This window comes from Trichomonas vaginalis, chromosome II (genome assembly GCF_026262505.1).
Source record: "Trichomonas vaginalis G3 chromosome II, whole genome shotgun sequence".
Classification (NCBI taxonomy): Eukaryota; Parabasalia; order Trichomonadida; family Trichomonadidae; genus Trichomonas; species Trichomonas vaginalis.
The window spans coordinates 6,700,040-6,725,408 of NC_067204.1; the positions used below are offsets into that span (position 1 = coordinate 6,700,040).

A 25,369-nucleotide genomic window follows, 5' to 3' on the forward strand; every position below is an offset into this window, starting at 1 on the left:
ATTGAATAACCTGAAACCATTAACGATAAAATAACTGATAACAAATTTTTATTTTTATCATAAATGGATACCCCACAAGCTCAAAATTTACCACGAATCATGACAAGGGAGGAAACAATAAAAATGATGCGAGAACTTGCTAAAAATAACAAACCACTAAAACTGAGAAAATGCGGTTATGCAGTAATGATGGAAAGAGAGATGTTGTCAAAGAGGAATAAAAATTAAATTTGGATTGAGTTTAAAAATTCATCTTTATTAAATTCATCTCTTCCAATCAATTTATTTATTCTATTAAATTCTTTTATTTTTGCTTCACTCAGTTTAAGGATTGAACGGTAAGTTTCTAACTTTTCAATTATTTCTTCATCGTTTTCAGTTCCATTAGTTTTATGGGCATCAGCCCCACCGCATTGTGGCTTCTTTTTGTAATAGCATATTTTTGATTTAATTCTGTTTAGTTTCTTTTTATATTCATCGTCTGGACTCTTGGATGCTTCGTTGTCACTCATTTCTTACGAAATAAAAAAATTAAATATTATTTAAATATAATGGAGTAATAAAATAAATCGGAATTTCTATTAATTTATTGTCAACTTCAACTAATGCATTGCCGTTAATATATCTAACAAATTCAGCTATTGTGTCAAATCTTCGTCTTCTTTTTGTCATTGATTTATCAGTTTTTCCATAATCGAGATGAATCAAAACTTTATCCCCTTGTTTAAAATTCATGAGCCCCGAATTAATTTGTTCACGTTTAACATCATTTAACCTTTCCATTTGCTTTCTAATATATTCCCATTCTTTTGAAATATCATTTTTCATTTCCACTGGTTTCATGTTTATAGTTCTATGCCATGTATTATTGTAATAATATACTAACTGTTGTATGATGGAGTCATGATTTCCATCCCAGTATATCTGACCGTTAACCCCTAACGCATCTCTAAGAGTTCTCATTACCGCATCAACTATTTTATTATGAAACGTATATGGAGAGGATGAGAAGAAAAAATTAATTTGTGGGAAATAATGAGTCATAGTTGCCTGAAATCCTTTATCACCATCACCCCTGATATTATCTACTCTTTCATGATCTAGTAAGTATTGTATAGCTCTTCTTGTTTCCTGTTCTGTTTTCCCTTTCACTGGAATGCAATATAAATATCTAGTGTTAATGTTAATGGCAAATAAATAAGTAACGTTTCCTTTTGAATATTCTAAATGATCTATTTCGTATGAATATGGATATGGAGCAAATGAAGGCGACTAAATTTTTCCTTTAACGGTTGAATTTTTGGGTCAATTGGTTTATTTAATATCTTGAAATCCTTTTTAAAATCTTTTTGCTTCTTTAATGTTTGAAATGGATATAATAAAGTGAATGATGAAGGATTAACTGAAGGAGGAGGCGGTACTGTCGTTGGAGTACTGTCGTTGGAGTTTTGGTGTTGCAAGTGGTTTAATTTTATCTGCTTTGATTTTGGATTTCATTCCTTCCTTCATTAATTCTGGATGTATTCTATTCATTTGTTTTAAATATGCTGTATATAAAGGTTTGATATACTTTCCCGCTTCGAGTTTATGTTGAAGGATGAATTCCAAAAGTTGATCTTCATTTAAAAGTCGGGCTGAATATGGTTTAACTAATGAATCATAAATTAAAGCTTGTGCTTCATTTATGGTCTGAAGGACCTGGGTGTTTTGCATCTTTTGTTTTTGTTCCTTTGTTTTTTGCGGCTCATGATTATATAAATTATATAATTCATCAATATCTTCTTCTGTTAATACTTTATTTTTGAAATCTTTCAACTGTTTAAGTTGTGATTTAGTTTTTCCCTTTGTATATTCATTATTTTTAATTTTGTCTTTAATTTCAGAAATTATTTTATTATGATATTTCAAAATTTCATTTTTATAATATGGATAATAATATTCCATATCATCACCCGTTATATTATTATTATATTTTTGGAGATATGATTTTAATTCATAATAACTAAGAAAATTTTGATTAAGTACTAAATCATCAATTAAAATTTTTAAATCTGTGTTATCCATTTATATAAAAATAAAATCAATGTTTTAAGGGTGCCCACCTCTTTGAATCATAGTATCAAAACCATCATTAACGGTTCCTTTTGTCTCTTCTGTGGTATTTTATTAAATAAATGGCATACAACATCCATTTTCACAACATACAGCCTTAGTGTGTGCTCCTGTTAATGCAGTCTTACCAATTGTTAAGCGAGTCATTGACCCATTTTTAAGTTGTAAATTAATATTCTGACCATCAAATATCAATTTATCATTTATTATATCCAAATATTTTTTAGGTGTTAATTGTTTATTTTGTCGTAAACTAACACCTTTCATTTTTTGTGCAATCTTTTTAAAATCACCTCATTAATGAAAATTGATGATTTAACAAAAAGAATAGAAGAGATTGAAGAAAGAATGAATCAAATAATTGATTTCATAAATTCAAATAATCATTAGTTTCTTAAATAATATATCCTTTATTTCCTCGTTTGTGAATCCTAATGTTTTCACGTCGTTAGTTTATTACAAACATTCATTTTTGCACTATGCGGATATTTCTAATGCAATTAAATGACTTTTTATTTGATCAGATCAGCTGAATATTTTTAATTCAAACTTTAACTGCTCTCTGAAAAAATTAAATACTGTTAACAAGTACATTTTTGACAAGAAAACCAATATAGATGCATAATCTGAATCCTGGAAAATACAAGAAATAGTATGTGATATATTCAAATTATAAACTGCTCTCTCAATATTTTGAAATAATCCAAGTGTGGATAGAAATTAACTTCATTTTTACTTATGCAAGCGCAACTACATGAGCAAAAAGCATTCATTAGTTGGATGCGTGAAACAGGTAATATGTTCACAGGCGAGGAATATCATCAACGCCTTGGAATTTGGCTTACAAATAAGCGCCTTGTCCAAGAACATAACCGTGCAAATGCTGGCTTTACAGTCGCTCTCAACAAACTCGCTCATCTTTCTCCAGCTGAATATCGCTCAATGCTCGGATTTCATATGAGTAAGACTCAAGTTAAAGCTGTTAAATCCAACGGCGTTCCAAACAATTCTTGTGACTGGCGTCAAAAGGGTGTAGTTAATCCAGTTAAGGATCAGGCTCAATGCGGCTCCTGCTGGGCATTCTCAGCTATCCAGGCCCAAGAATCTCAATACGCAATTACATTTGGTCAACTCCAATCTCTTTCAGAACAAAATCTTGTCAATTGCGTTGATTCATGTTCTGGTTGCGAAGGTGGCATGATGGATATGGCATATGATTATGTTATTAAGCACCAGAATGGAAAGTTCATGTTGGAAGATGATTATCCATATTCTGCAACACAAGAATCATGCAAATTCGATATTAAGAAAGGTGTTTCAAATATCAATAGTTACCTCTTTTGTGAAGAAGGTAGTGAAACAGATCTTGCCATAAAGGTTTCTACATTAGGTCCTGCTTCAATTGCTATTGATGCTTCACCATGGTCATTCCAATTTTATTCATCAGGAATCTATGATGAACCATCCTGCTCATCATCCCTTCTTGATCATGGCGTTGGATGCGTTGGTTTTGGTACAGAGAATAACGCAAACTATTGGATCGTTCGTAACTCTTGGGGAGCATCTTGGGGCGAAAAAGGCTACATCCGCATGATTAAGGACAAGGGCAATCAATGTGGTGAAGCGACATTCGCATTGTTCCCAGTTGACAGATAACTTTTTAATAAGTTAACTTAAACACTGAATTTATAAAACTATTTTGAATTTTATGAGTCACATAGTATTTCTGTTTCAAAGCTCTGAATGAAGAAGGTTCTATCATGAACTACATCATGCCAGATCAATATGATTTAATAAACTATGAAATATGACAACTCTTAATGATAGGTTGTTCAACAATCAACGAAACATATGCAACTGACATGAAATTACTTCCAATATAGCTATTCATTAAAATTTGATTATTTTATACTCTTTTTCAAAGATTTGTATGGATTAATTGCCATAACTCATAGGTTTAGATCGTAAATTAGAGGATTGTCTAAAATCTTGATGAAATTTTGAAAAAAAATTGAAAGTTAGAACTGCATTTTCGATGCATTAGAAAGAAATATTTCAAATGAATGGGATGCACAATACATACAACATCTTACAACCTATCTCAAATTTGTTTAGTTCCTTGATCGAACAGAATTTGACAAAAATTTTGTCACTTTTGCAATAAATAATAAATGGATAAAACAGAAATCACATTTACAGATAAGATCGTTATTGATAAACAGGAAGCTCTCATGCGCTTCGAAAGCCTTTTATATCAAATCAAGCCTTATTTATGGCAAAGATGGTGCGCATTTGGATTTATGATGTTTCTTTTCCTCCTCAGAGTATTTACATGGCACGCTTATTACTATATCGTATATATTATTGGATTATATTTACTCAGCTGTGTAGTTGAATTCATTTCTCCAAAACGTGATCCAGAATTATATGGTGAAGAAGTTTTACCATCAGCAAAGGATGGAGATTACAAACCATTCGTTAGAAGATTACCCGAATTCCAGTTTTGGTGCTGCTGCATGCCTGCATCTGTTTTAGCTTGCTTCTTCTCATTAATGCCATTTGATTTACCAGTTTACGCTCCATTACTCTTTGTTTATTTCATTGTTGTTTCAGTTTTTGTCTTCAGAAAGAGAATTATGCATATGATCAAGTATAAATACGTTCCATGGGATACTGGAAAGCAAAAATACCAGAGACCAACTGAATAAAATAATCTTATATTTATTATTTTACATATCGATCGTATCTTTCAAAATATTTTTTTTTAATTTTTTCAAACAGAACATTATGGCCATATTTGATCTTTTTAATATATTTGTCTCTTAAAATACATTTTCTCTGAATAATACATCCGTTCTATGTATTGTTCATTACAATCTCAATTTATATCTTTAGTTTCTTAAAATGGAATCTAATCAACGAACTACTGTGCACAATTATTTCGTATCTAATGCAAAACTAAGTATTCAAAATAATAGATATATGAATCATTGAATTAGATAGTAGCTGCTTTGAATTATCAACGATCCTTCCAGCTATAAAGTGCTCTTGTAGAAGCTGATGTAAACATTAGCCCTTTTGAGTTTGATCTTATGAAAAATTTAATAATTTCTTCATCAAAATACCTCCAATCAATAGTGATAAACAAGGAAATTACGAAAGAGATTGTTTCAATGAGTGCAAGGCTTGATGTGATTTACTTTGAATAAATTTGAATGTCAAATATCATGTCACCTTTCTGAATAAAATTAATGTCACAGGCTCCAAAACTCCGTAAAAGAATACAACCAGCAGCTCAACTTGCTGCCCAAGAAACACCCGCACCAGCGCAGCCAGAACCTGCACAACCAGAACAGCCACAATCTCCAACTGGAACTGGCAGCGAATCTGGACCAAAACTCCGTAAGAGAATCACACCAAAATCAACAACACATTCTACAGTAACAGCAGGAGATGCAGAAATATCAGTCGCCGTTGAGAAAAAGGGAAATGAAGCATCATCACTCGATTTATCCACAATGTGTGGCGAAAACAAGACTGTATCGCTTGATACAATTAATCTTGCCTCAATGGGCAATCTCGAAATCAACAGACTTGCTTCTTCTTCAAACTCTCGTCAACTTAGATTAGAAGTTGAAGAAAGAATGAAGAAACGCGAAGAAGAATACAAGCCACAATCTTCTGGATTTAAGGCAGGTGGATTTTTGGGATCAATCAAAGATTTTGCTCAAAATGCAAACATTGTCACTTCAAATATCGAAGCAAAGTCTACACCATTCTCAGACCTCATCAAACTTGTCGATGAAAAGAAGATCGAGCCAAAGCAAATTATTTTCCGCCCGAACACTTCCGGAATTGCTGGAATTTTCGATCAATCTCTTGATGAGCTCTACAGCGACATTATTAACGAAGATACAACCTTCTCATTGGATGATATGCAGAAGTGCTTGAACATTCCATTCCTCCGCCTTCCAGCAAAGCCTCCACAAGCAGATGAAGGAGATATCATCAACGAACTTATCACGTGCTCAAGCAACGTCATCGAGAAACGTTCCTCATCCAACTACATCTTCTTAAATACCAAAGAAGCTACGAATACCATCAAATATTCCGCATTAATCTTATTAAATGGCCTTAGAGTACCTTACGCCAAGTTATTCAGCCGTGTTGCCAAGATTATTAGTAACGCCGTTCTCGTACACCCACATCTTTCCATTCTTTCCGATCAAGTTAATTATGTCGCTTCTCATCTCCTTCCTACGCTTAACGAGAAGAGCGAATTGAGACTTGCTTCGATCGTTACACTCCACATGCTCCGAAATTGCTTCTACGCGCCTTTAATTCGCTTCATTGGCGAACAATCGAAATTGAAGGCCTCCCTTTTCTATGAGGACTCTCTTCTTATGAACACAGATGATATATTCAGGGCATGCGTTGTTTTGGAACAGGTAGAATCATGCAACATCGAAGGAAATCTGAATTTGAATCAAATTCCAGAATATCATCCAGTTGCACCATTACAGTTCACCAAGAGAGTACATGGAGCCCTCAAGGACTACATTACAGCCGCTCGCAATGAACTTATGTGCAATGATGAGCGTATTGATAAGAGATTTGTTCCAAAGATCCTCGATCCAGTCAGACTTACCTTCCAAGCTGTTCTCATGCAGACAGATGGAACAATGGCCAAGTCAGACTACCTCTGGGACCTTTTCCAGCAAATTTGCTCTTCACAGACCCTTCTTGACAATCCTTTCTTACCGGAATTCAAGAGAGTCATCGAGGAAAGGAAGGGAAAGTTGACGGACAACTCAACAAAGAAGCTGTTGGACGTAATTCCAAAATTACTCGAGATAGGAATTCTTCCGTTCATTCTTCCTTTCGCTACAACGGTCTACTTAAAGAACAGAAACATCGCTAACTCTGTAATTTTGGCTAATCCATACGCTATAACAAAAATTTCATTTTATATCTTACAGATCGGTGAGATAAGGTATAAATTCGAAGAAAACGATCTCTTAGGCATCCTCCAGAACCCAGGAATGCTTAAGAATGATTCAGTCTTCTAAATTTAAAAAAATTTATATTTTTTTTTAATTTTCTTTTTAATACACATTGTCATAACATGTCAACAACCATTTATATAAAAACCTTTTTAATGTTTTGTTTATTCAACCACAATTTTCGTGGTAATTTAATCTCTTATTTTATTTAAATCTTTTTACGGAATAATTTATTGTATTAGTCTCCTTGAGTAGGATAGAATGATCATAAAACTATGTTCGGCCAATTACTTCTCAATTGCAATTTTTTCCCAAAAACTCTAACCACTTGATCGCTAAATTGAGAATAGTTAAGAACAACACAAGTATATCAAGCATATCCATAGGTTCTAAAAAAAAAAAAAAAAAAAAAAAAAAAGGTAGTGGGGCTTCCAGGCACTTCGTGCCTTCTAGCCCACATAAATGAAGTTTTTATTCGGAGGTCTTCCAGGAGCTTTTCACAAATTATATATGTTTTCATGTTTTGTCAAGACTTCTTCGTAAAATCAGACAAAAATAATGTTTAGGGTAGAAGGTTAGATATAACCTCTTTTCTAACCTCTTTTCTACCCTCTTGAATTTGTCAAGATTTCTTCGTAAATGTTTTGTCACTTTTCTGTCACTTTTCGGGTAAAAACATTTTTATTATTATATATAAATGACTTTTACAAAACCTCCGTTACCGTTCTTTGGAAATAAGAGTAGATGTAAAGATATTATATTGAGAGAACTTAAGAAACTACCGAATGGTCTAACATTTGTAGATTTGTTCGGTGGAAGTTTCTATATATCCCATTTGTGCCATACAATATTCCCAGACTCAAAGATTATATGCAATGACTTCGACAACTATATGGACCGTCTCAAACATATTCCAGACACAAACAAAATATTGAAAGAGTTAAAAGAAAAGATACCTATAGGTAAGATGGAACGTATACCATTAGATAACAAAAATATTGTGAGAGAGGTTTTGAAAAAAGCAGAATATATAGACTGGGATAGTATATCTGCTAGACTATTATATAGTGGTGCTATAAGAGTTCATGACATTGAAACACTTATGTCAAAAGTTTTATATCTTAACTATACAAATGTTTTCAAAGAGGACATAGAAAAATATATTGAGGGTATAGAGTTTGTGAGATGTCATTGGACAGATTTGTATGAAAAATATAAAGACAAGGAAAATGTTTTCTTTATAGTAGACTCACCGTTCTATAACACATGGGATTTTCAATACCAAGTAGACTGGACTTTGAGAGACTCTTTAGAAACTTTAGACGTTTTACATAACCATCCATGCTTTTACTTTACATCCGATAAAAGTGGTTTGGAAACCGTTATGAGATGGTTAGAGGACATACATGACTATGAGTTTATATATGACAAGATAGAATATGAGAGAGGTCCTATAAACTGGAGAAAGTGTCACAATAAAGAAATTTTATTAGTAAGTAAATGTGGTTTGAAATAGGACTACTTGTTTTAGGTTTTTTCCATTGTGTCATTTATTTATTTGACGTGGCAGAAAAGTACAGAGAATATGAAGATGAACCAATGCCTGCAAATGTTCAGTATATGTACTCGTAAGAGATATTTTTATCTAATATTAAATGGACGCACAGAACTTAGCGAATGCACAGCAACCTGGACAACCAAACCCAGAGAATATTCCAAATGAAGTTAGAATACAAACTGCAATGGCAAACTATGGTCAAGTGCCAACAGATGTACAAATGCAAACTGCCATGTCAAATGACGCTGCGTTAGGTTTGCCACCATGGTATGCAAATATGAGATGGAAAGAGTTTTATACAAACCCTGAAGTGGGATATAAACAACTTTATGCAGATGACGCGAACACAGGAGTTGACCCAGAATATGTTTTCTACCAGAGGAGAAACAGAATGTATGAGCTCCAGTTAAAGAATGCTATGGAACTCAACAGGAAACGTAAGAGACTAGGCGGACATTAGATTTTTACATATAGTAAAATGGGTTTCTTCAGTAGTATTGGAAACTTCTTCAGAAGAGTTGGAAGAGGTATATGGAATGGAATAAAAACCGTAGGAAGAGGAATTTGGAACGGAGTCAAAAATATTGGTAAAAGAGTAGGTCAGTTTGTTGGTATTATACCTAAAGACCCTGAACCAGAAGAGCAAGCTCCTGTTATACAACAGCCTGAACCTGCACCACATCTAGTTGCAACCAAATCCAACACCTCAACCGTATTAAAAAATTATATTTTTACCGTTCGATAGTAGTTGTATATGAAACTAAGTTCTAAGTAAAACGCATGGTATAATGGAATTATTCTTTTTCTTCCATCTGTAGTAAACCATACTTGAAAGTCTGAAATCTTCCACTTGGTGGTTCGTATAACTTTGTAGGTTTTTCGTAAAAGTCATTTGCCAAGCATAAGAAAGAGTTTTGGGCGCCAGAAAATGAAGCATGAACAATAATAGCAGCTGGGTCGAAAACATCTTTAAATAAATATGGTTCATCTCTTGCATATCGACTGTAAATATTTGCTAAAGGAAGTTCGACTTTCTGATTTAACATTCTTTGCAAATAATACCATGACATTGCAGTGAATTCTGTATATATTTGTTCGTCTTTCTTTGGATTGTCTTCGTAGATTTGAAATGACACTTGTGAATTTTGTTTGTCATATACAATTCTCACATAAAGTGTGCTCTCGGTATTTGCATATTCATCAGCATATTTTGCATAACATGAATTTATTTTATCTTCTATATTTTTTAACGCAGTCTGTAGAGAAGATGAAAGGTCAACTTGTATTAGCTCAATTTCTTCCCACATTTTTCGTTTCCCTTCAGATATATAATCTATATGAAACTTTACAATAAATGGAAAACTTTTATCTTCTACAGACACAAACTTCATTCTACGAAAGCCAATAGCTTTTGTGACAGATGGGTCTCTTAGCCATCTTAATGGGTAGTCAAAACGATAGCCTTCATGCTTTACGGTCTCTGTCTCAAACTTTTGACCGACATTAGTAAAAAGTTCATCTAATGGTTTAGTTGTAGCAACTCTTGAATTTTCTTTTTCTATTGGAAGCATATTTTATCTAGAATAAAAATGTCAAATGAAACAGCGTCTATGAGAGAAATACAACACAACCGACAACTCATTATACAAGCTCTAAATAAGAACACAACAAACTTTTCAAACTATTCTAAGATATCTGAGTCATTGAAAGAAGGAAACTTAAAACTGACATTAAACCCAATGACAGATGAGTTTCTGTTTCAAGACAATAAGAACCATACTGTCTGTATAAATCCAACAAAAGGAACTTTAAACGAGAAACCTATAAATGAACTTCTTTTGAAAACAGATGTTGACAACAAAGCTGACAAAGAATATGTCATTGAAAAAGTTCAAGAAGAACATGACAGAGCAGATGCAACATATGCAACGAAAGAACATACTCATCCTGAACTAGCAGACAAAACATATGTTGACAATAAAATGTCAAGTGAAGTGACAAGAGCTGAAAACGAATATTCTAAAAAGACTCATACACATTCTATATCTGAAATAACAGACTTAAACGTTAGCCTTGAAAAGAAAGCAGATAAGGAATATGTGGCTAGTAAGTTAGAGAAGAAAGCGGATAAGGAATATGTGGATGAAAAAGATAACGAAATGAAAGAAAGGGTTGACTGGTACCATGAATGGACATCGAAGACTTTTAAAGTTAAAGCCGATACAGGATGGGTTTTCAGGATGTTTAGACCTTAAAGCAGATAAAACTTATGTTAACGATGAGTTAGAGAAGAAAGCAGACAAGAACCATACACATACAAGTTTTACAACTGTTGCTATAGAAAGTATTGAAGGAACGGTTGAAGAAACTGGTGGGGATGCAATATATTGTAAACCTCCTAACTTTCCACAAGGTTTAACATCGGATGACGACATAACGACGATGAGAAACATTAGATGTAAAGATGTTTATGTCATGAAGGATGAACATAATATTAAATTCACTGCTCAGATTTATATGACAAGAAAGCAGACAAAACAGAGCTTCAAACATTAAAGACAGAAATACTTCAAACATTATATCCTATAGGCTCTATTTATACGTCAATGAACTCTACCAGACCAGAAGTAGTACTTGGTTTTGGAACTTGGACTCAAATAGTCGACAGGTTTTTGTATTGTGCAAACTCTTCAAAGGAAACAGGTGGAAGTAAAACGATTTCAGGTGAAAATTTACCTGCGCACAGTCACTACATAGATTTAAGTACATCTCAAGCAGGTTGGCATAAGCATAAATTTTGGGATTGGTCAGCAATGAAAAAAGGTAAAGGATATGATGTTAAAGACGACGTTCAGTTTGCTATAATTGTTTCTGGGTGACACTCAGGGAGATGGAAACCATACACATCGCGTTTCAGGATATACGCAAACAACGGACAAAGTAAAGACTACATGCCACCTTACATGACAGTTTACGCATGGTATAGAATGCTTAGTCGTCATTTTCAACTTCTTTAGCATATTCGTCAGGAGTTGTCTTATATTTGTTAGGAACTGTCTTTGAAAGTATACCACCTTGAACTTTGACAAGTTTGAAACGAGGTCTGACAATAGTAGTTTATCTTCTGCTTGCAGTGTGTACATTTTGCCATGTTTGCCTAAAACTTCATAATATTCTCTTGTATACTTTCTTCTATTTTTACGAACACGAATGTGAGTACCTGTCGGTTCCCATTGTTGTCATAGTCAATAGTATTTTCATATGGGTCGCGTTTAGGTATTTCTATTTTTACTTTGTCACCTTTCTGAAGTTTGAAGCCCGGCATTCTTTCTTGTTTGTCTCTTTTGACTAAATTATTAAATATATAGTCTTTCTCTAAGTCAGGGTTGTTTTTCATTTCTTCGGGGAGTGGTTTCCCAAACCTTTTTGTTTACGGCTATTGTAAATATTTAAAACTTGTCTCATCTTTGCCATGGAGAAGTGTCTATATTTGTCGTCATATGACATTTCATTTGCTTCACCACCTTGTGGTTGGTTTAAGTCTCTTAACATTTTTATACAACCGTCAATGACACCAAGAGCAGAATGGTTTTGGTCGACAATGAAATATTGGTTTACATTTTTTGAACGCAGATAGTTTTTAATATCGTCTGATTTGAAAGAACTTTCACAGTCAGATGTCAGTTTTGTTGGATGGTATTTGTCAACGAATATTGTCAAAGCAGTTTTCACATCTAAAATATTTTTGGACCATAATGGTATGGCTTCACAGTATCTTGTTTTGACCGACAAATATTAGCCAGTATGGTTCCATCTTCTCTATACCTCGGAATGTTTTCCAAGATATCCATAAACCAAGCATTTGGTGTTGAACTAAAGATTTTTATCATGAGTGCTTTCTTTGTCGCTTTAGAAACATAGGGGTCCTTGTTTGGATTCGTCATTTTTTAACCCATAAGAAATGGGTTTATTTGGCGCATTAGCAGGAGTTGCATCCAGATTTTTACCCGCAGTGGGAACAATAGCCAGAGGTGTATTTGGAATTGGAAGGAAGATTTTGAGTACATTAGGTATACTTAAAGAGAAAGCACAACCTATTATACAAACTGTACAGAAAGGTTGGGAGTAGCACGAGATGCAGCAAATCTTATTCCAAATCCTGAAACAAGAGGAAAAGTTCAAGGATGGATGGACAATGTAGGAAGACAAGCAGGAAACTACTATAACAAAGCAAATGACTACTATAACCAAGCAGGGCACTATATGGACCAAGGTGAAAGATTCTTTAACAGAGGATATAACCATGCACAACAGTGGGTAAACAATAACCAACCTCAACCGCCTCAAACGTGGGGAATGTAAAATTTTTTTACTGAGATGAAATGAACAATACAGCATTGAGACAAATGGGTTCAAGATGGATTTGTCGACTTCCAGCAGTTACACCCACGTGTTTGTCAAGTTCTTCCTATACCTCAGGAAGTTTTAGACCGACTTAAAAACCTAAACAACCAGTTGAAAAAAACCAAACTAAATTTTTTACTGAGATGAAATGACCGAAGAAGTTGAAACGGTAGATTTGACACCACAAACAAAAAGTTCAGAACCATTGTCAAAACCTGTCAAAGAACTTACAGATGAAGAGAAAAATTCAATAATAGAAAGTGCCAGGTCTGGAAATACAAACCCTAACTATAAAGTCACTTTTCATAGAAATGGAACGGCTAGTATCTCAAAAAAGAAACAGACTCTCACAAATAAAATATTGAAGTCTGAAGGAGCTTTCGAGACAACAGATGGAAAAGTTTACTTCACTGACCAACAGTTCATTATAGAACATCTCATTGACTTAGAGTCGAAATATTCTAAACTTTACAACAAACAAAAAAGTTGAAAGGAAAACAAAAACAAATGGCATATGATATTTATGAAGATGTTGACGACACAACTGTTCCTGCAGGTGAGGTAAAGTCAGAGGAACCGAAAAGTGACGAAAAACCGATAGAAGAAAGAAACCAAAAACTGAAGATAAACCAAAACCAAAGTTTAGTTTCCAAACTAAACCAAGTCAACCTTCATTAGCTGGTATGGGTTGGCGTCAAAGACTTATGGCAGCAGGTGGTTATGTAAAGTAAAGAAAAAAATATTTTTTATTTTTATAAAAATGCCCCCATATAGAATGGATAGAAAATCTGCTAGAATAAAAGCAGAGTTAGAAAGATATGGTTGGAAAGTTTCGAAGAATTTTAAATATAGGAAGGGAAGACCCATAAAAGTCTATGACAAATTGTCTGGTCTTCGCTACGAAATGGACTTAGAAACAGCGCGCGCAAATTATCCAAACAGACTAGAGAGGTTAGAAGAAGAACGTCTTATGGACATGCCTTTCGATGTTAGTGAACCTCAAGTTGAAGGACACGACGGCTTTGCCAGATTCTACTGGAAACATGACGAACAATTGCATCCTTTGAGAAGGAAAAAAGGAGGTGAAGATGCATGCTCCCATGGAAAAACAAGATATGCATATGAGAAGTATCGTGAAGTTAGAAGTCAAATTACTTCTGGTCGAACCTTTACAGTAAACTTTGACGAAGGAAAGAACAAAGAAGGCTTCATGGGAGTACTTGCTGCATATTCAAGATGGAAATAAGAAAGGATACAATCTCAGATTGACCATAACAGATTTGGATGGTCACATTTACTATGCACATGGCAATGTCACAACAGCTGCAATGCTTCTTGACGCTTTCAAGACTACAAAGAGAGAACAAATGGTTGACTCCGACTCAGACATTTTGAATGCAATTGAAGGAATTGCAAGTGTCAAGTTCGAATGGTACCAACCTAACCCTCAAGCAGTCAGACAACATGCTGGATACTTCCCTTCATAAATAAGTCTGACATTGACTTGACAAGGTATGGAATTTACAATTCAATTGAAACAATTGTCAATGAACCTTGCATTCTTACATGTCTCAGGAACTCTGGTCTTGTTACAGATGAGAAATGAAGTATCTTGAGTCATGTGTGAAGACAAGGTACATTCTCAGAGGTCAATTGTCAAAAATTGCACCGTTGGCAAATGTCAATATCCGAGTCAACATACCTACAGCTAAAGGTTCTTCACATGACGACTATGTTGTTGAGTTCAATTTACCATGGTTGAAGATTGCAATTGTCCACAACCACTTCATGTTGAACGAAAGTTTACAAACCCATTGTTCGGAAAAGGCAAGTGCAACATTGTCAGAGCTGTAAACATTCTTTTCGAGAAAGGTTTGTTGGAACCAATTCCAGATGACAAGCTGACAGAAACTTTTGTACCAAAAGACGAAACAAACTTTTCATGTTAGCAAGACCAAAAGTTGTTCCAGACAAAGTTCTAGTACAAAAGAAGTACACAGCTTCCAAAAGGAGTTGGATTGTTCGGATACCAACCTGAACCAGAAGAACTTCCAATGAGGTTGCAAGAACTTCAAGATGCTATAAACAAACTTCCATTGAGAATCCAATCGACGTCAAATTGTATTGGAGAGCATCAGAGTTAGGTCAGAAGGTTTTATATGAAACAGGTTGCTTCGACGATGTTTATGAGATAACAGGAGAAGTTTCTCAGAAGATAAGAGACTCACTTGAATTTCCACGAACTGGTCCGATTGGATGCGACAAGTTCGACTCAGATGAAAAGATATACTATGTCGACCTTAACGCTGCGTACATGAGGTTCGTCCAATATATCCCGACTGGAATTCCAAACGAAGATGGTGAGTTCCCGGGAAGGAACTATACAGTTGGAAAAGTCATACAACAACTGTATGATATTAGGAAAGCTTCAAACCCCAAACTTGCAATGACACTCAAATTGCTTATGAATTCGACATGGGGATATTCCATTAAGAAACCTCAAGAGATGAAGAGTAAACATTATGAGAAGGTCGACAACTTTGTTGAAAGGTTTTCTCCTTTTGTTTTGAAGTACGAATTCACTCAAGGTCAAAGTGGCTTAGTAACCACATTAAAACCTATTGTCGAACATTGGTCTTACCCTCAGTTCGCAAAGGCAGTCCTTGACAACTACAACAAATTCTTCTCCGAAGTCAAATCCAAAGTGAAGGTTTACTATGAGAACATTGACGCACTCATGACGAACGAAGAAGGATACAACAAACTCATTGAAATGGGAATGGTCGGTGAAAAGATGGGCTGTTTTAAGCTAGATAAGGTATTTTCCGAAGTTCATGTCCTCTCCAAGCGTAAGTACTGGGGCATACTTGAAGACGGCACAGAAATAAAACATTGCATGAAGTAAAAAAATTTTTATTTGAATTTGAATTTAAATGTGGGGAATTCTTGGTCTCAAACTCATATATAACCTGTTTGTTTGTATTTTCGTCGACTATGGCACGAGACACAAACATTGACCAAACGGACAAAAAGTGTCATTTCAGATGGTCACGCAGCCAATCGCATTCGAGCACTTCGAAGAAGCCTTACGTTCCAAGGGAGAGGGTGTCTGGTGCAAGGCAGAGGTCATGAGACTCTACGAGCAGTACATCCTCAATGCCTGGGAGGACAAATCGTCCTTGGATTGGCAATTCTACCAACTCCTCTGGGACGACCTCCTACGCAACTGGGATGACGAAAGAGTCCAATTCAGAGGTCGGGAGCTAATTGTCCAAATTACCCTTAATTTAACCCACTTAATGAACTAAACACCTAAATTTACTCGGGGTTTCCCCCTAAAATAAAATTTTTTTACTCTTAGAACCACTCGAGGTTCTCCTTACGGTTGTTGAGCTGGTCACCGTCAATGTGTCTGACCCTCGTCTTCTTGTTTGGATTTGGAACCCATTGCATACCGACAAGCTTTCCCATGGAAATTGAACCGTAATTTCGAAGGGTAAGGTTCAAGTGTCCCAAGTTGTTGAGGACTGGGGTAAGAACCTTGCCTGTCTCCTTGTTGCGGATTTGGTATGGGTAGGGTTGGGAAATTTCGTAAGCGTCATCGGCAACAAGGGTTGCCCAAACTTCCTTTTCTTCGTGTTTCTCTTCTTCTTCCTCTTCTTCCTCTTCTTCCTCTTCTTTGATAATACCTTCGGCAATTCTGTGTTCACGAATTACGGTGTTGGAGGTTCTGTCCTTTCCGAGTACCTTCCAGATGGCGTCTATCTCTTCGAAGAAACGGTAGATGAGTCTGGCAAGGTCTCGGTTCTCTCTCGCGTAAATGTGCAAGGTTTCCGTGAAATCGTTCAGGCGTTTCTCATTGGAAGCTTGGTTCGTGAGGACATCGGCTTTGAGATTGGTCATCTCTGTCATAAGACTACTTTGGAGAGTCTTTATGGTGTTTGTCAGATGAACTTTCAATTGGGCAATTTGAATTTGAACTGGGCGCTTGTCTGGCAACCATGAAAGGACATCTGCTATTGTGTTCGGCTTCGGTGCTTGTTCGGACATCGAAAAAATGAAGTGGTTTGAGAATGACGGTTTTACTTCAAAAAGCTTGTTATGACAGTTATGTCATACAACAAGTTTAAAATAATATCTTGTTCTTCTTCTGAACGTTTGTTGTCTCTTCCGATAAAAGTTTCGAACATGAGAACCAAAAAACGTTTTTTGAGATTGCGGAAGAGTTCAGGCAAACGTTCATATTCCGGATATGTTGGGAGCAGTTCGAAACATCTGAGCTGACTTTCGGACAAAATTGGGACAATGTCAGAAAATTCATCCTTGGTCGGACTGCTTGAAGGTAAGTCCCTTACATGTAAGTAGCTCTGGTAAAGTCTTCTCATTTCTGCTAACTTTTGGAGTATAGCTTCGTAGTTTAGAAGTTTTAATTTTAATTGTCTTATTCCACTCTTTACTTCTAAACGGTAAGTATCCATGAGGTCAAGAGTAGCTTTGGTAGCTTTAAGTGGAGCTATCTGTTCCTTGACTTGTGCAATTTTGGTTGCAATTGTGGTTTGAGCTCCTTCAAGTTCGCCGTCTATGTCGTTCTCAACGCCTTCAACCATGGCTTGAAACTCTTCATCGGTCCATTGAGATTGGTGTGGGACGAATTTAACTTGCTTCATTCAAAAAATGAAAAAAATGTTTTTACTCAAAGCGTGCCATGTATATGGCTATAAGAAACTTACCAGAAGGCTTCTTCTTCACATGAGTCTTTGGCAACTTGAGTGTTGGTGTTGGAGTTCTGGGGGAAGTGGCTCTGAAATTTCAAATCTCTCTCGAGCGCAACAACAGATGTCAGAATAACATTCCCCACTGTCCTTCTTGCCACCATAAATTGTGTATTGACCGAACTTGCATTTGCAGGAAGACCGGTCAATACAAGGTTCACAGTTGAAATAGTTGTACACAAACCTGTTGAGTACGAGTGTGAGTAAAAACATAAAAAAAAGTGAAGTTAAATGAGATGTTTACTGAACTGGCTGAAGAACTGGCTGAATGTCGCCTTCACAGGTTATGTAGAACGGCTGACCCGAGAAGTGAAGGAGAGACTGAATTGCCAATTTCATATGGGGTAGGGGTTCTCCTTGTTTGGTATTTTTATCCAAGGACGTTTGTTTAGGAACTTAACAAGAGCTTCTCTTTTGGCGTCCTTTATGCCATCGTAGGCTGTCCCGTCTGGTATTTGAATTGGAATTCCAGTCGAAGTCTCGAGCTGAAGTGTAACCTTCCAGTAATAGAGATGAACTTGACCTTGGGCTTCATGACCTTGCGCAAGTAGTCTTTTACGCAGTCGTTAATTTCATTAGGTAAATTGCCTCGTCAAGTCCTTCTTGCATTCCGAGTCCTTCCATCCGACAGGAAAATATTTTCCCGACAACTGGAAAAAATTTTCCGGACAAAGGGAAAAATTTTTCCTTCCGACAGAAAAAGTTCTTCCAGTTGTCCGTCCGTAAACCATTCAAATTTTCGAAAATTGAGAACTTTTTGGTCGAACTTCAGAAAAAGTTTTTCCTTCCAACAGAAAAAGTTTTTCCTTCCAACAGAAAAAGTTCTTCCTTCCGACAGGAAAGGTTTTTCCTTCCGACAGGAAAGGTTTTTCCTTCCGACGGTTAAGCCACAAACAGATGTCCGACGTACCACCAACCGAGCCCATTCCCAAACCAGAGGAACCTAAAGCACCAGCCCCTGCACCTCAGCAACCTCAGTTCCAGCAAGTCCCTCCACCAAATTACTACCAATTTCCACCTCAAGGTTACTACCTACCACAAGGCTTCCCGAACTACCCTCCTCCTCAGCCTATGCCTTACTTCCCCAACCCTTGGATGTTCCAACAAGCTCCACCCCAGCAATTCCAATCTCAATCCAAATCGAAGAGAGACCAAGAGTTCGAAGAAGGTCTGAACCGCTTACGCAAAGATTATGCCACAGCCCCTATGGAAGACGACAGGCTTTCAGTCTCTTCCCTCAAATCGACCGATTCGACTCGTACCACAGATTCGGTTCGTGACCGTGAAGACTACCTCAAGCAGTCTGAGAGACTCTTCATCCTACAATCATTTACAGTTGGAGCTCTCAAGAACATGCGCAATTACGAAGGTCAGACACCAGCTGGAGACCGCAAAACAGACGTACTCGCAAGAGCAGTCCAACTGGTCAAGACAAAGACTGAGATAGTCGACTTCATTCTTGCAGCTTGCCCATACAAGTAAAAAAATAAACAATTACGAGTTAAACTTTTTATTCTTTCTTTTCTGAGTTGTTTAGAGCTGGTTTCTCTTGTAGGAACCTTTCGTACTCTTCCATGGTCATGTAATTGCGAATTTGGTATGCAATTCCAGGTTCGTTGTTTTTGAACCTTATGTATGTAACGCTTCCATCCTCCTCGGGGAAGTAAGCTGCTAACATCTGACCAAGTTTTCTCGGTGACTCGGAGCTCATTAAAAATGTCACTTTTTAAACGTTAAGTTTTTAGTCTTATTTTACCCTTTGTTTACCCTTTGTTTGTCAAGGTAGTATTGGAGTGCAATTTCTCCAAATTCTCTGTGTCGGAGTTCTTCAGCATTTTCCAAGGTGTACCTGGAGAACTCAAAGAAGTTGTCAAGAAGATACTGCCATGCTGCTCTTCTGAGTTCGTCGGTATTTTGGAAGTGTTGCACCTTCGAGTCTTCGGACATGAAAAAATGACACTTTTTCTATTAAACCGTTTACAATTTGAATTTTGTTGCTGAATTCAGCAAAAATATAATTTAGGGTAGAAGGTTAGATCTAACCTCTTTTCTAACCTCTTTTCTACCCTCTTGAATTTTCATGAATTTTATACAGAAAATGCTTGTTTTGAGGTCGAGCCACTTTTGGCTCCACCGTATTCTTTCAACCAAAACTCATGAATTTTACACCAAAAATAATGTTTAGGGTAGATGGGTATATCTAACCTCTTTTCTAACCTCTTTTCTACCCTCTTGAATTTTCATGAATTTTCCCGAAATAAAAAATAAAGTTAGTTTTTTTAAAAAAATATTTTTTATTTTTATTGTAAGAACATGTTAGCAACAACAGCACCAAACTCGTTAGTCATGAACCCAACTTCAATGTTAGTAGAGATGAAAAGCTTCATTCCTTCTTCATATACTTTCGAAACAGAAATCCAGAAGATAAAGCAAGAACTTCTCCAAGGAGATTTAGATTGCACTGCAAAAGATGAAACAGATGAAGAATATCTTTATGAAATGCAGGATATTATTGACCATTTACCCAAATTGCCTGAAATCCAACAACAAAAGCTTACTATTCCAGAATTCGATGAAATAGAAGTCAAAGCAACTGACTCAGTAGAAATAAAGAAGTTCATACGAAAGGTTAACTATGAGTTTCTTGGATTTCATTGCAACCACAAAGTCATGGACAAAGATTGCGATATGGTATATAAGAACATCTCTGACATATACAAATCTGGGGAGTTTAAGACCTACGACAACTTTGTTTCGTTAGTTGCTGAATGTGTATGGCAGATAAGAGATAAAGATAGAAGAGGTAAGATATGGAATGAACAGATAAAACCCGCAACTTTTGAGTTAAAGAGAGCAATTGACGCCTTAGTCATACTAGCAGGTAAGGTTTCAGAATATAAGCAAAAATGAACCCACAATGTTCTAAATGTAAAGCAGCAATGAGGAAATATAACTACTCCGTCAAAGAGATAGAACGTATGCGAAACGACTATGCTGACTTAAAGAGGGAGGCAGAGAAACCAGCAGAAGATAAAATGGACATGTTGACATTTCTAAACAAAAACTATCCAACAGCTGACGATTTCCTTCTTTCAGATGTCAAGAAGAAATATAAAGAAACCTTCGGTATCGTTAAAACATTCGATGTACTAAAAGAAGAAATTGAAGCTACGAAATTGTTTAGAATTTCACGAATTCACAATGTTTACCATGTAAAACGCTTATAAAATAACTGGGGTAGAAATGAGGTTAGAAAACAGGTTAGATCTAACCTTCTACCCTAAAATATATTTTTATTGAATTCAGCAACAAAATTCTGAGTAAAATGACATATGGAACACATACTTTTTTCAGTAAGGACATATGGGGTAGAAATGAGGTTAGAAAACAGGTTAGATCTAACCTTCTACCCTAAAATATATTTTTGCTGAAAAAAATGACCAAAATTCTGAGTAAAATGGCATAAGATTGCTTCCCTCGGAAAACCGAGAGAAGAGATTCCGTATGAAAATCGTGAAAAATAACAGAGTATTTTGACAACTTCAAACAAGCAGAGTAAATGAACCATTTATTTTTATTGACTTTTTACAATTTGAACTTTGTTCGCGTAGATATGAATTCTGAAAGAAGTATGAGGGTCTTGTATGACTTTGTACTTCTCCCATAGTTCATGTCTGTCAAACTTACCTGCCATGGACTCTTTCATAAGTTCCATGAAATCGTCTTCGGACAATCCGGGGAAAAGTATGATATCAGTAAGTATTCTCTTTACATCCTTACTTAAACTCTTTGCTGTCTGTACACAAATGACAACAGAGATGTTAAAGTGTCTGAGCTTCTTAAGAATTCGACACATGTCTTGTTCTCTGTTCTTTAACAAAGGATGAGAAGCAAAGTCATCTAAGATAAGAAGACATCTATGAGGGTAAGTCTTCCAATCGTAAGATTGCAATTTCTTCGAAATGTATTCTATCTCTTTCTGTTTGTTTCTGAAGTGTTTCTTCTCTAATATTCTCTGCATTTCCTCATTTGGGTCTTTGAACTTAGAATTTATATACTCATTTATAGCATTATACTTCAAAACTCTTCTTTGGTACTTCTTTATCCAATCTAACAACTCAGTATCCTTTATACATACTAACTTAGACTTCTTTATAATATCTTTGAACGAATTGACGGTTTGGTCAAATTGACCAGAAGTCGAACAAATGACTACTAACTCATAGAATGGGTTCTTCTCATCTAGTTCTTGTTGTTGTGCAGCCATTTTAAGATAAGTGAAAGTCTTACCCGACCCAGGTGGTGCAATTAGACCTGTTATACCATTCTGAGCAAATAAGAACTTTTTATGTATAGGTTTTATCTGAGCATTTTCCAACTTCCTCTTGTTCTTCTTCAAAACATTCTCAAATTTCTTGTCAATGTCAGCAAACTTTTTTTCTAACATATTTTTAGAAAAATTAAAATTTTTATCTTTTAGAAAATGTCTAGCGATTTCGCTATCTATATTCGAGACAAACTTTTCGACAGCAAAACATCTGTCGACCATAAAATCTTACATAGTGTAAACAAGAAAGGTGAATTTGTTCTAAAGTTCTGTTTCTGGAATATGACAAGAACCATAAAACATTAAGCAGAAGCAGTCTTAAAATTTGTCAATGACAGACTTGTTGACAGAGATGACGCCGATTGGAAGATGAAGTCCAACAAAAGTTCTTAGAATGCAAAGAAGACACATGCGCTGTTCTTGAAGATGAAATAGAAAACAGAATAGATGAGCTATTAAAGGACAAAGAACTTTTACATAAATATGGTTGCGCCAAATTTGACATAACTCCACCAGAGAAGAAGAAGAGAGAGAAGAAAAGAAAAGAAAGTAGAAGAAAGAGAAGAAAGAACCTGAACCAGTTCCAGAGAAAAAGAAATTTGACATGTAAAAATAAAATTTTATTTTTAGAACATTTCTGGGTCAATGTCAATTGTTCTCTTCCTCTTTAGGAGCAAACACTGGCTTAGACTCTAAAATCTTTTTACCCAATTTACCTTGAACTTCAACTATCTTAGACTCATAATATTCATAGTCGTCTGCTTTCTTTGGTTCATAAGTATAACAAGTTTGTATGCTTTGCCTTCTTCGAGTTTGAGAACTTTCTGTCAAATTTTCTTTGACTGTCAACATACCGTCTATGTTAAGTCTTCAAAGTTGCACCACTTTTTCTAACAACAGCAAACTTAACTGGTGCAATTCAAATTTTGTCAAATTAGACTTTTCAAAATTGTAGAAGTAAACATTCAAATAGCGAATGGAGCTAACTTATCTTTGACTTCTGTCATGTACTTATTTACTGAGATGAATTTGCCATCTTTTCTATCGGATAAAAAAATATTTTTTTTAAATTTACTCAAAAATTTTTCTTTGTATATACGCTCTAACATCTAAAAGACTTTTGACATTTGCCAAGAATGTCGTTTAGACGCTGTCATATAACCATATTCTTGACAATATTGTTTATCGAATCGTACAATGACCTTTCATCTAAACACAAAGTCAGTTTCATCTAGAACAGTTCATATACACTCTTGTTTGCTTCTAACAATGTTTGTCTCTTCGGTATGTGGAATTTGTCTTGGATTGAACTTAGAAATATCTAATGTCATGAAATATGAGAACAAGTGGTTGTAAAAGTCAGATGTCAAAGTTTCTGCTAAGTCGTCAAAATATTCTGTATCTTGCATATGAGAATCTGACGTTCTGACAACTACATATCTTCTGTCAGAACTTTCTAACTTCATCGGAACAGCATTGTTTGAAACCATAATGAAGTTTGCAACATTTTCACAAACTCTTTGGTCTTTATACTTTCTTTCAACAACTCCAACTTTGTCTGTTATAAGACTCTTCAAAGCATCTGAGTTCAAAACTTTTGTTGTATCTATACTTTGAAGTTCATTGCAAACTATAAGTTTCATATTCTCTATTGAGGAGTTAAACTTGCCACAGATGTTTTCTAAGTTTGTCATATTAGGGTTCGAATACCTCTAACAGTTTGCATAAGATATCTGTAAAGAAAGTGTTCTTACCTGTTCCCTGTTTTCCAATTATAATGAGAGCAGTTTCATTTTTAGCACTTGGATGTTGTAAGATATTTGCAAACCAACATAAGATATACTCATAAACCTTTTCGTTTCCATTGCATATAATTTCTTTGACATGGTCTAACCAAGCTTCTATAATATTTTCTTTCCATTCTACTTGTTCGTATTTATATCCAGTGAAGATAGAATAGAAGTTTGGAGAAGGTGTATAGAACTTTATACCACGAACTGAAAAATCTTCTAACTTTGACAATAAGATATCCCAAGCATCTAACATCTTCATGCCAACTTGTACAACTTTTATTTTCTTAAGTTTCTGTCTACATTCTTGTTCTGACACTATTGTTGCTCTTGGTTTGTTAAAGACAACATCCCATTCTTTCATAACATAACATTCTGGGGCAGAGTCGACATAAATGACTAAACGTTTCAAATTCTCGACTGCTTTGTTATAGTCTCTAAATGGACACATATTTCTGAATGCTTGGAAGTCATAAAAATCTGAAACATCTATTCTGTACATTTTTATAAAAATAAAAAAAAATATTTTTTTTATTCTTGACTTTGTTGTTGCATTTGTTGCATTTGTTGCATTTGTTGTTCTTGAGCTATTTGTTGTTGAAGTTGTTCTTGTAATACAATACTTTCACCAGTTGCATCTTCCAATTCGAAACTTTCTGCCGTCATTGACAAATACATAGGACATAAAAGTTTTACAGGAACAAAGTTTGCGTCGACTAAGGTTAAGTTTATGTTTGCTAAAGTGTTTGAGTTCACTAAAGCTGAAAACTCTGCATTCGAATGAACAATAGGCAAACCAGCAGAGAATGTGTTGTTTATACGCATGAGTATCTTTTGGTCATAGTAGTTTCTGTCGACATTCGAATAACACTTTGAACCTAAGTTTGAAACAATATATAAAATAGGTGTGCTTAAAGTCAATGGAATAGACATTCCTTGTATGACACCTTTTCCTGTTATAGGAAACTGTTGGTAGTAAAAACCAGATATAAGTTTTGTATTATAGCTCATATCGTTTATAGTAAACTCAGTCGGACATCCAAACATAATGAAACCTGCTCTAGTTGCAGCACATGTTACATCCGTCCTTAAAGTATTAAATAAGTCAACAAAACCTGTTGGTGGTATATCTGAGTAAGTATCTTCAAAGGAGTATTTTTTACCATTCACAACAATAAAGTCTTCTGGTGTCAAAAGAGCAAAACAGGCTTTAGTCGTCATTGTGTTTAAGGTTAGTTTACAATATCGTCCTTGAGGACTTTGTAAGTTTGTTGTTATAGAATTATATGACTCAGGGTTTTTAGTCGTAATAGTATAAACCATTATGTCTTCTGCCATTTACTTAGCAAATAAATTTTAATGAAATGTTGTGGTCGTCAAATATTTTTATAACGTCTGGGAAA

The 25,369-nt window shown here is 35.3% G+C and overlaps 18 protein-coding genes and 5 pseudogenes across 23 annotated transcripts, besides 2 other annotated features; 11 read left to right on the forward strand and 12 right to left on the reverse strand.

Moving 5' to 3' along the window:
- Nucleotides 1-1,269: part of a mobile genetic element that runs on past the window's edge.
- On the reverse strand, nt 225-512 carry TVAGG3_0498100 (uncharacterized protein; the record flags this gene model as incomplete). Its single annotated transcript, XM_001310332.1, has 1 exon — nt 225-512. One exon carries the CDS (start codon nt 510-512, stop codon nt 225-227), a length of 288 nt encoding a protein of 95 aa, XP_001310333.1.
- TVAGG3_0498110 (uncharacterized protein) lies at nt 532-963 on the reverse strand (the record flags this gene model as incomplete). Its single annotated transcript, XM_051236469.1, has 1 exon — nt 532-963. The coding sequence occupies one exon, from the start codon at nt 961-963 to the stop codon at nt 532-534; it is 432 nt and encodes a 143-aa protein (XP_051094293.1).
- Nucleotides 1,270-1,398: 129 nt separating the features above from the next.
- TVAGG3_0498120 (uncharacterized protein) lies at nt 1,399-1,713 on the reverse strand (the record flags this gene model as incomplete). The annotated part of the gene is made up of 1 exon (XM_051236470.1): nt 1,399-1,713. The coding sequence occupies one exon, from the start codon at nt 1,711-1,713 to the stop codon at nt 1,399-1,401; it is 315 nt and encodes a 104-aa protein (XP_051094294.1).
- Nucleotides 1,714-2,850: 1,137 nt separating this feature from the next.
- Nucleotides 2,851-3,768, forward strand: TVAGG3_0498130 (cysteine-type peptidase protein; the record flags this gene model as incomplete). Its single annotated transcript, XM_001310333.1, has 1 exon — nt 2,851-3,768. One exon carries the CDS (start codon nt 2,851-2,853, stop codon nt 3,766-3,768), a length of 918 nt encoding a protein of 305 aa, XP_001310334.1.
- Nucleotides 3,769-4,269: 501 nt separating this feature from the next.
- TVAGG3_0498140 (retrograde vesicle-mediated transport, Golgi to ER) lies at nt 4,270-4,838 on the forward strand (the record flags this gene model as incomplete). Its single annotated transcript, XM_001310334.1, has 1 exon — nt 4,284-4,820. The coding sequence occupies one exon, from the start codon at nt 4,284-4,286 to the stop codon at nt 4,818-4,820; it is 537 nt and encodes a 178-aa protein (XP_001310335.1).
- Nucleotides 4,839-5,361: 523 nt separating this feature from the next.
- TVAGG3_0498150 (uncharacterized protein) lies at nt 5,362-7,191 on the forward strand (the record flags this gene model as incomplete). Its single annotated transcript, XM_001310335.1, has 1 exon — nt 5,364-7,181. One exon carries the CDS (start codon nt 5,364-5,366, stop codon nt 7,179-7,181), a length of 1,818 nt encoding a protein of 605 aa, XP_001310336.1.
- Nucleotides 7,192-7,812: 621 nt separating this feature from the next.
- On the forward strand, nt 7,813-8,631 carry TVAGG3_0498160 (phage tail repeat-like family; the record flags this gene model as incomplete). Its single annotated transcript, XM_051236471.1, has 1 exon — nt 7,813-8,631. The coding sequence occupies one exon, from the start codon at nt 7,813-7,815 to the stop codon at nt 8,629-8,631; it is 819 nt and encodes a 272-aa protein (XP_051094295.1).
- Nucleotides 8,632-8,770: 139 nt separating this feature from the next.
- TVAGG3_0498170 (uncharacterized protein) lies at nt 8,771-9,133 on the forward strand (the record flags this gene model as incomplete). Its single annotated transcript, XM_001310336.2, has 1 exon — nt 8,771-9,133. The coding sequence occupies one exon, from the start codon at nt 8,771-8,773 to the stop codon at nt 9,131-9,133; it is 363 nt and encodes a 120-aa protein (XP_001310337.2).
- A 428-nt stretch (nt 9,134-9,561) lies between these two features.
- Nucleotides 9,562-10,244, reverse strand: TVAGG3_0498180 (uncharacterized protein; the record flags this gene model as incomplete). Its single annotated transcript, XM_051236472.1, has 1 exon — nt 9,562-10,244. A coding segment is annotated over one exon (683 nt), but the record flags the coding sequence as incomplete, so codon positions are not given.
- Nucleotides 10,245-10,697: 453 nt separating this feature from the next.
- Nucleotides 10,698-25,369: part of a mobile genetic element that runs on past the window's edge.
- Nucleotides 13,226-13,808, forward strand: TVAGG3_0498200 (annotated as a pseudogene). Its single transcript has one exon. A coding segment is annotated over exon 1 (583 nt).
- TVAGG3_0498210 lies at nt 14,680-15,529 on the forward strand (annotated as a pseudogene). The gene has a single exon. A coding segment is annotated over exon 1 (850 nt).
- Nucleotides 15,542-15,982, forward strand: TVAGG3_0498220 (DNA/RNA polymerases family; the record flags this gene model as incomplete). The annotated part of the gene is made up of 1 exon (XM_051236473.1): nt 15,542-15,982. The coding sequence occupies one exon, from the start codon at nt 15,542-15,544 to the stop codon at nt 15,980-15,982; it is 441 nt and encodes a 146-aa protein (XP_051094297.1).
- TVAGG3_0498230 (uncharacterized protein) lies at nt 16,122-16,385 on the forward strand (the record flags this gene model as incomplete). The annotated part of the gene is made up of 1 exon (XM_051236474.1): nt 16,122-16,385. One exon carries the CDS (start codon nt 16,122-16,124, stop codon nt 16,383-16,385), a length of 264 nt encoding a protein of 87 aa, XP_051094298.1.
- On the reverse strand, nt 16,435-17,127 carry TVAGG3_0498240 (MazG nucleotide pyrophosphohydrolase domain-containing protein; the record flags this gene model as incomplete). Its single annotated transcript, XM_051236475.1, has 1 exon — nt 16,435-17,127. The coding sequence occupies one exon, from the start codon at nt 17,125-17,127 to the stop codon at nt 16,435-16,437; it is 693 nt and encodes a 230-aa protein (XP_051094299.1).
- Nucleotides 17,160-17,744, reverse strand: TVAGG3_0498250 (uncharacterized protein; the record flags this gene model as incomplete). The annotated part of the gene is made up of 1 exon (XM_051236476.1): nt 17,160-17,744. The coding sequence occupies one exon, from the start codon at nt 17,742-17,744 to the stop codon at nt 17,160-17,162; it is 585 nt and encodes a 194-aa protein (XP_051094300.1).
- TVAGG3_0498260 lies at nt 17,767-18,062 on the reverse strand (annotated as a pseudogene). Its single transcript has one exon. A coding segment is annotated over exon 1 (296 nt).
- TVAGG3_0498270 lies at nt 18,090-18,473 on the reverse strand (annotated as a pseudogene). Its single transcript has one exon. A coding segment is annotated over exon 1 (384 nt).
- On the forward strand, nt 18,747-19,331 carry TVAGG3_0498280 (uncharacterized protein; the record flags this gene model as incomplete). The annotated part of the gene is made up of 1 exon (XM_001310337.2): nt 18,747-19,331. The coding sequence occupies one exon, from the start codon at nt 18,747-18,749 to the stop codon at nt 19,329-19,331; it is 585 nt and encodes a 194-aa protein (XP_001310338.2).
- Nucleotides 19,360-19,527, reverse strand: TVAGG3_0498290 (uncharacterized protein; the record flags this gene model as incomplete). Its single annotated transcript, XM_051236477.1, has 1 exon — nt 19,360-19,527. The coding sequence occupies one exon, from the start codon at nt 19,525-19,527 to the stop codon at nt 19,360-19,362; it is 168 nt and encodes a 55-aa protein (XP_051094301.1).
- On the forward strand, nt 20,163-20,735 carry TVAGG3_0498300 (organellar and viral DNA polymerase type B; the record flags this gene model as incomplete). Its single annotated transcript, XM_051236478.1, has 1 exon — nt 20,163-20,735. A coding segment is annotated over one exon (573 nt), but the record flags the coding sequence as incomplete, so codon positions are not given.
- On the reverse strand, nt 21,424-22,296 carry TVAGG3_0498310 (protein of unknown function, DUF4106 family; the record flags this gene model as incomplete). Its single annotated transcript, XM_051236479.1, has 1 exon — nt 21,424-22,296. One exon carries the CDS (start codon nt 22,294-22,296, stop codon nt 21,424-21,426), a length of 873 nt encoding a protein of 290 aa, XP_051094303.1.
- On the reverse strand, nt 23,248-24,468 carry TVAGG3_0498320 (annotated as a pseudogene). The gene has a single exon. A coding segment is annotated over exon 1 (1,221 nt).
- Nucleotides 24,498-25,304, reverse strand: TVAGG3_0498330 (uncharacterized protein; the record flags this gene model as incomplete). The annotated part of the gene is made up of 1 exon (XM_051236480.1): nt 24,498-25,304. One exon carries the CDS (start codon nt 25,302-25,304, stop codon nt 24,498-24,500), a length of 807 nt encoding a protein of 268 aa, XP_051094304.1.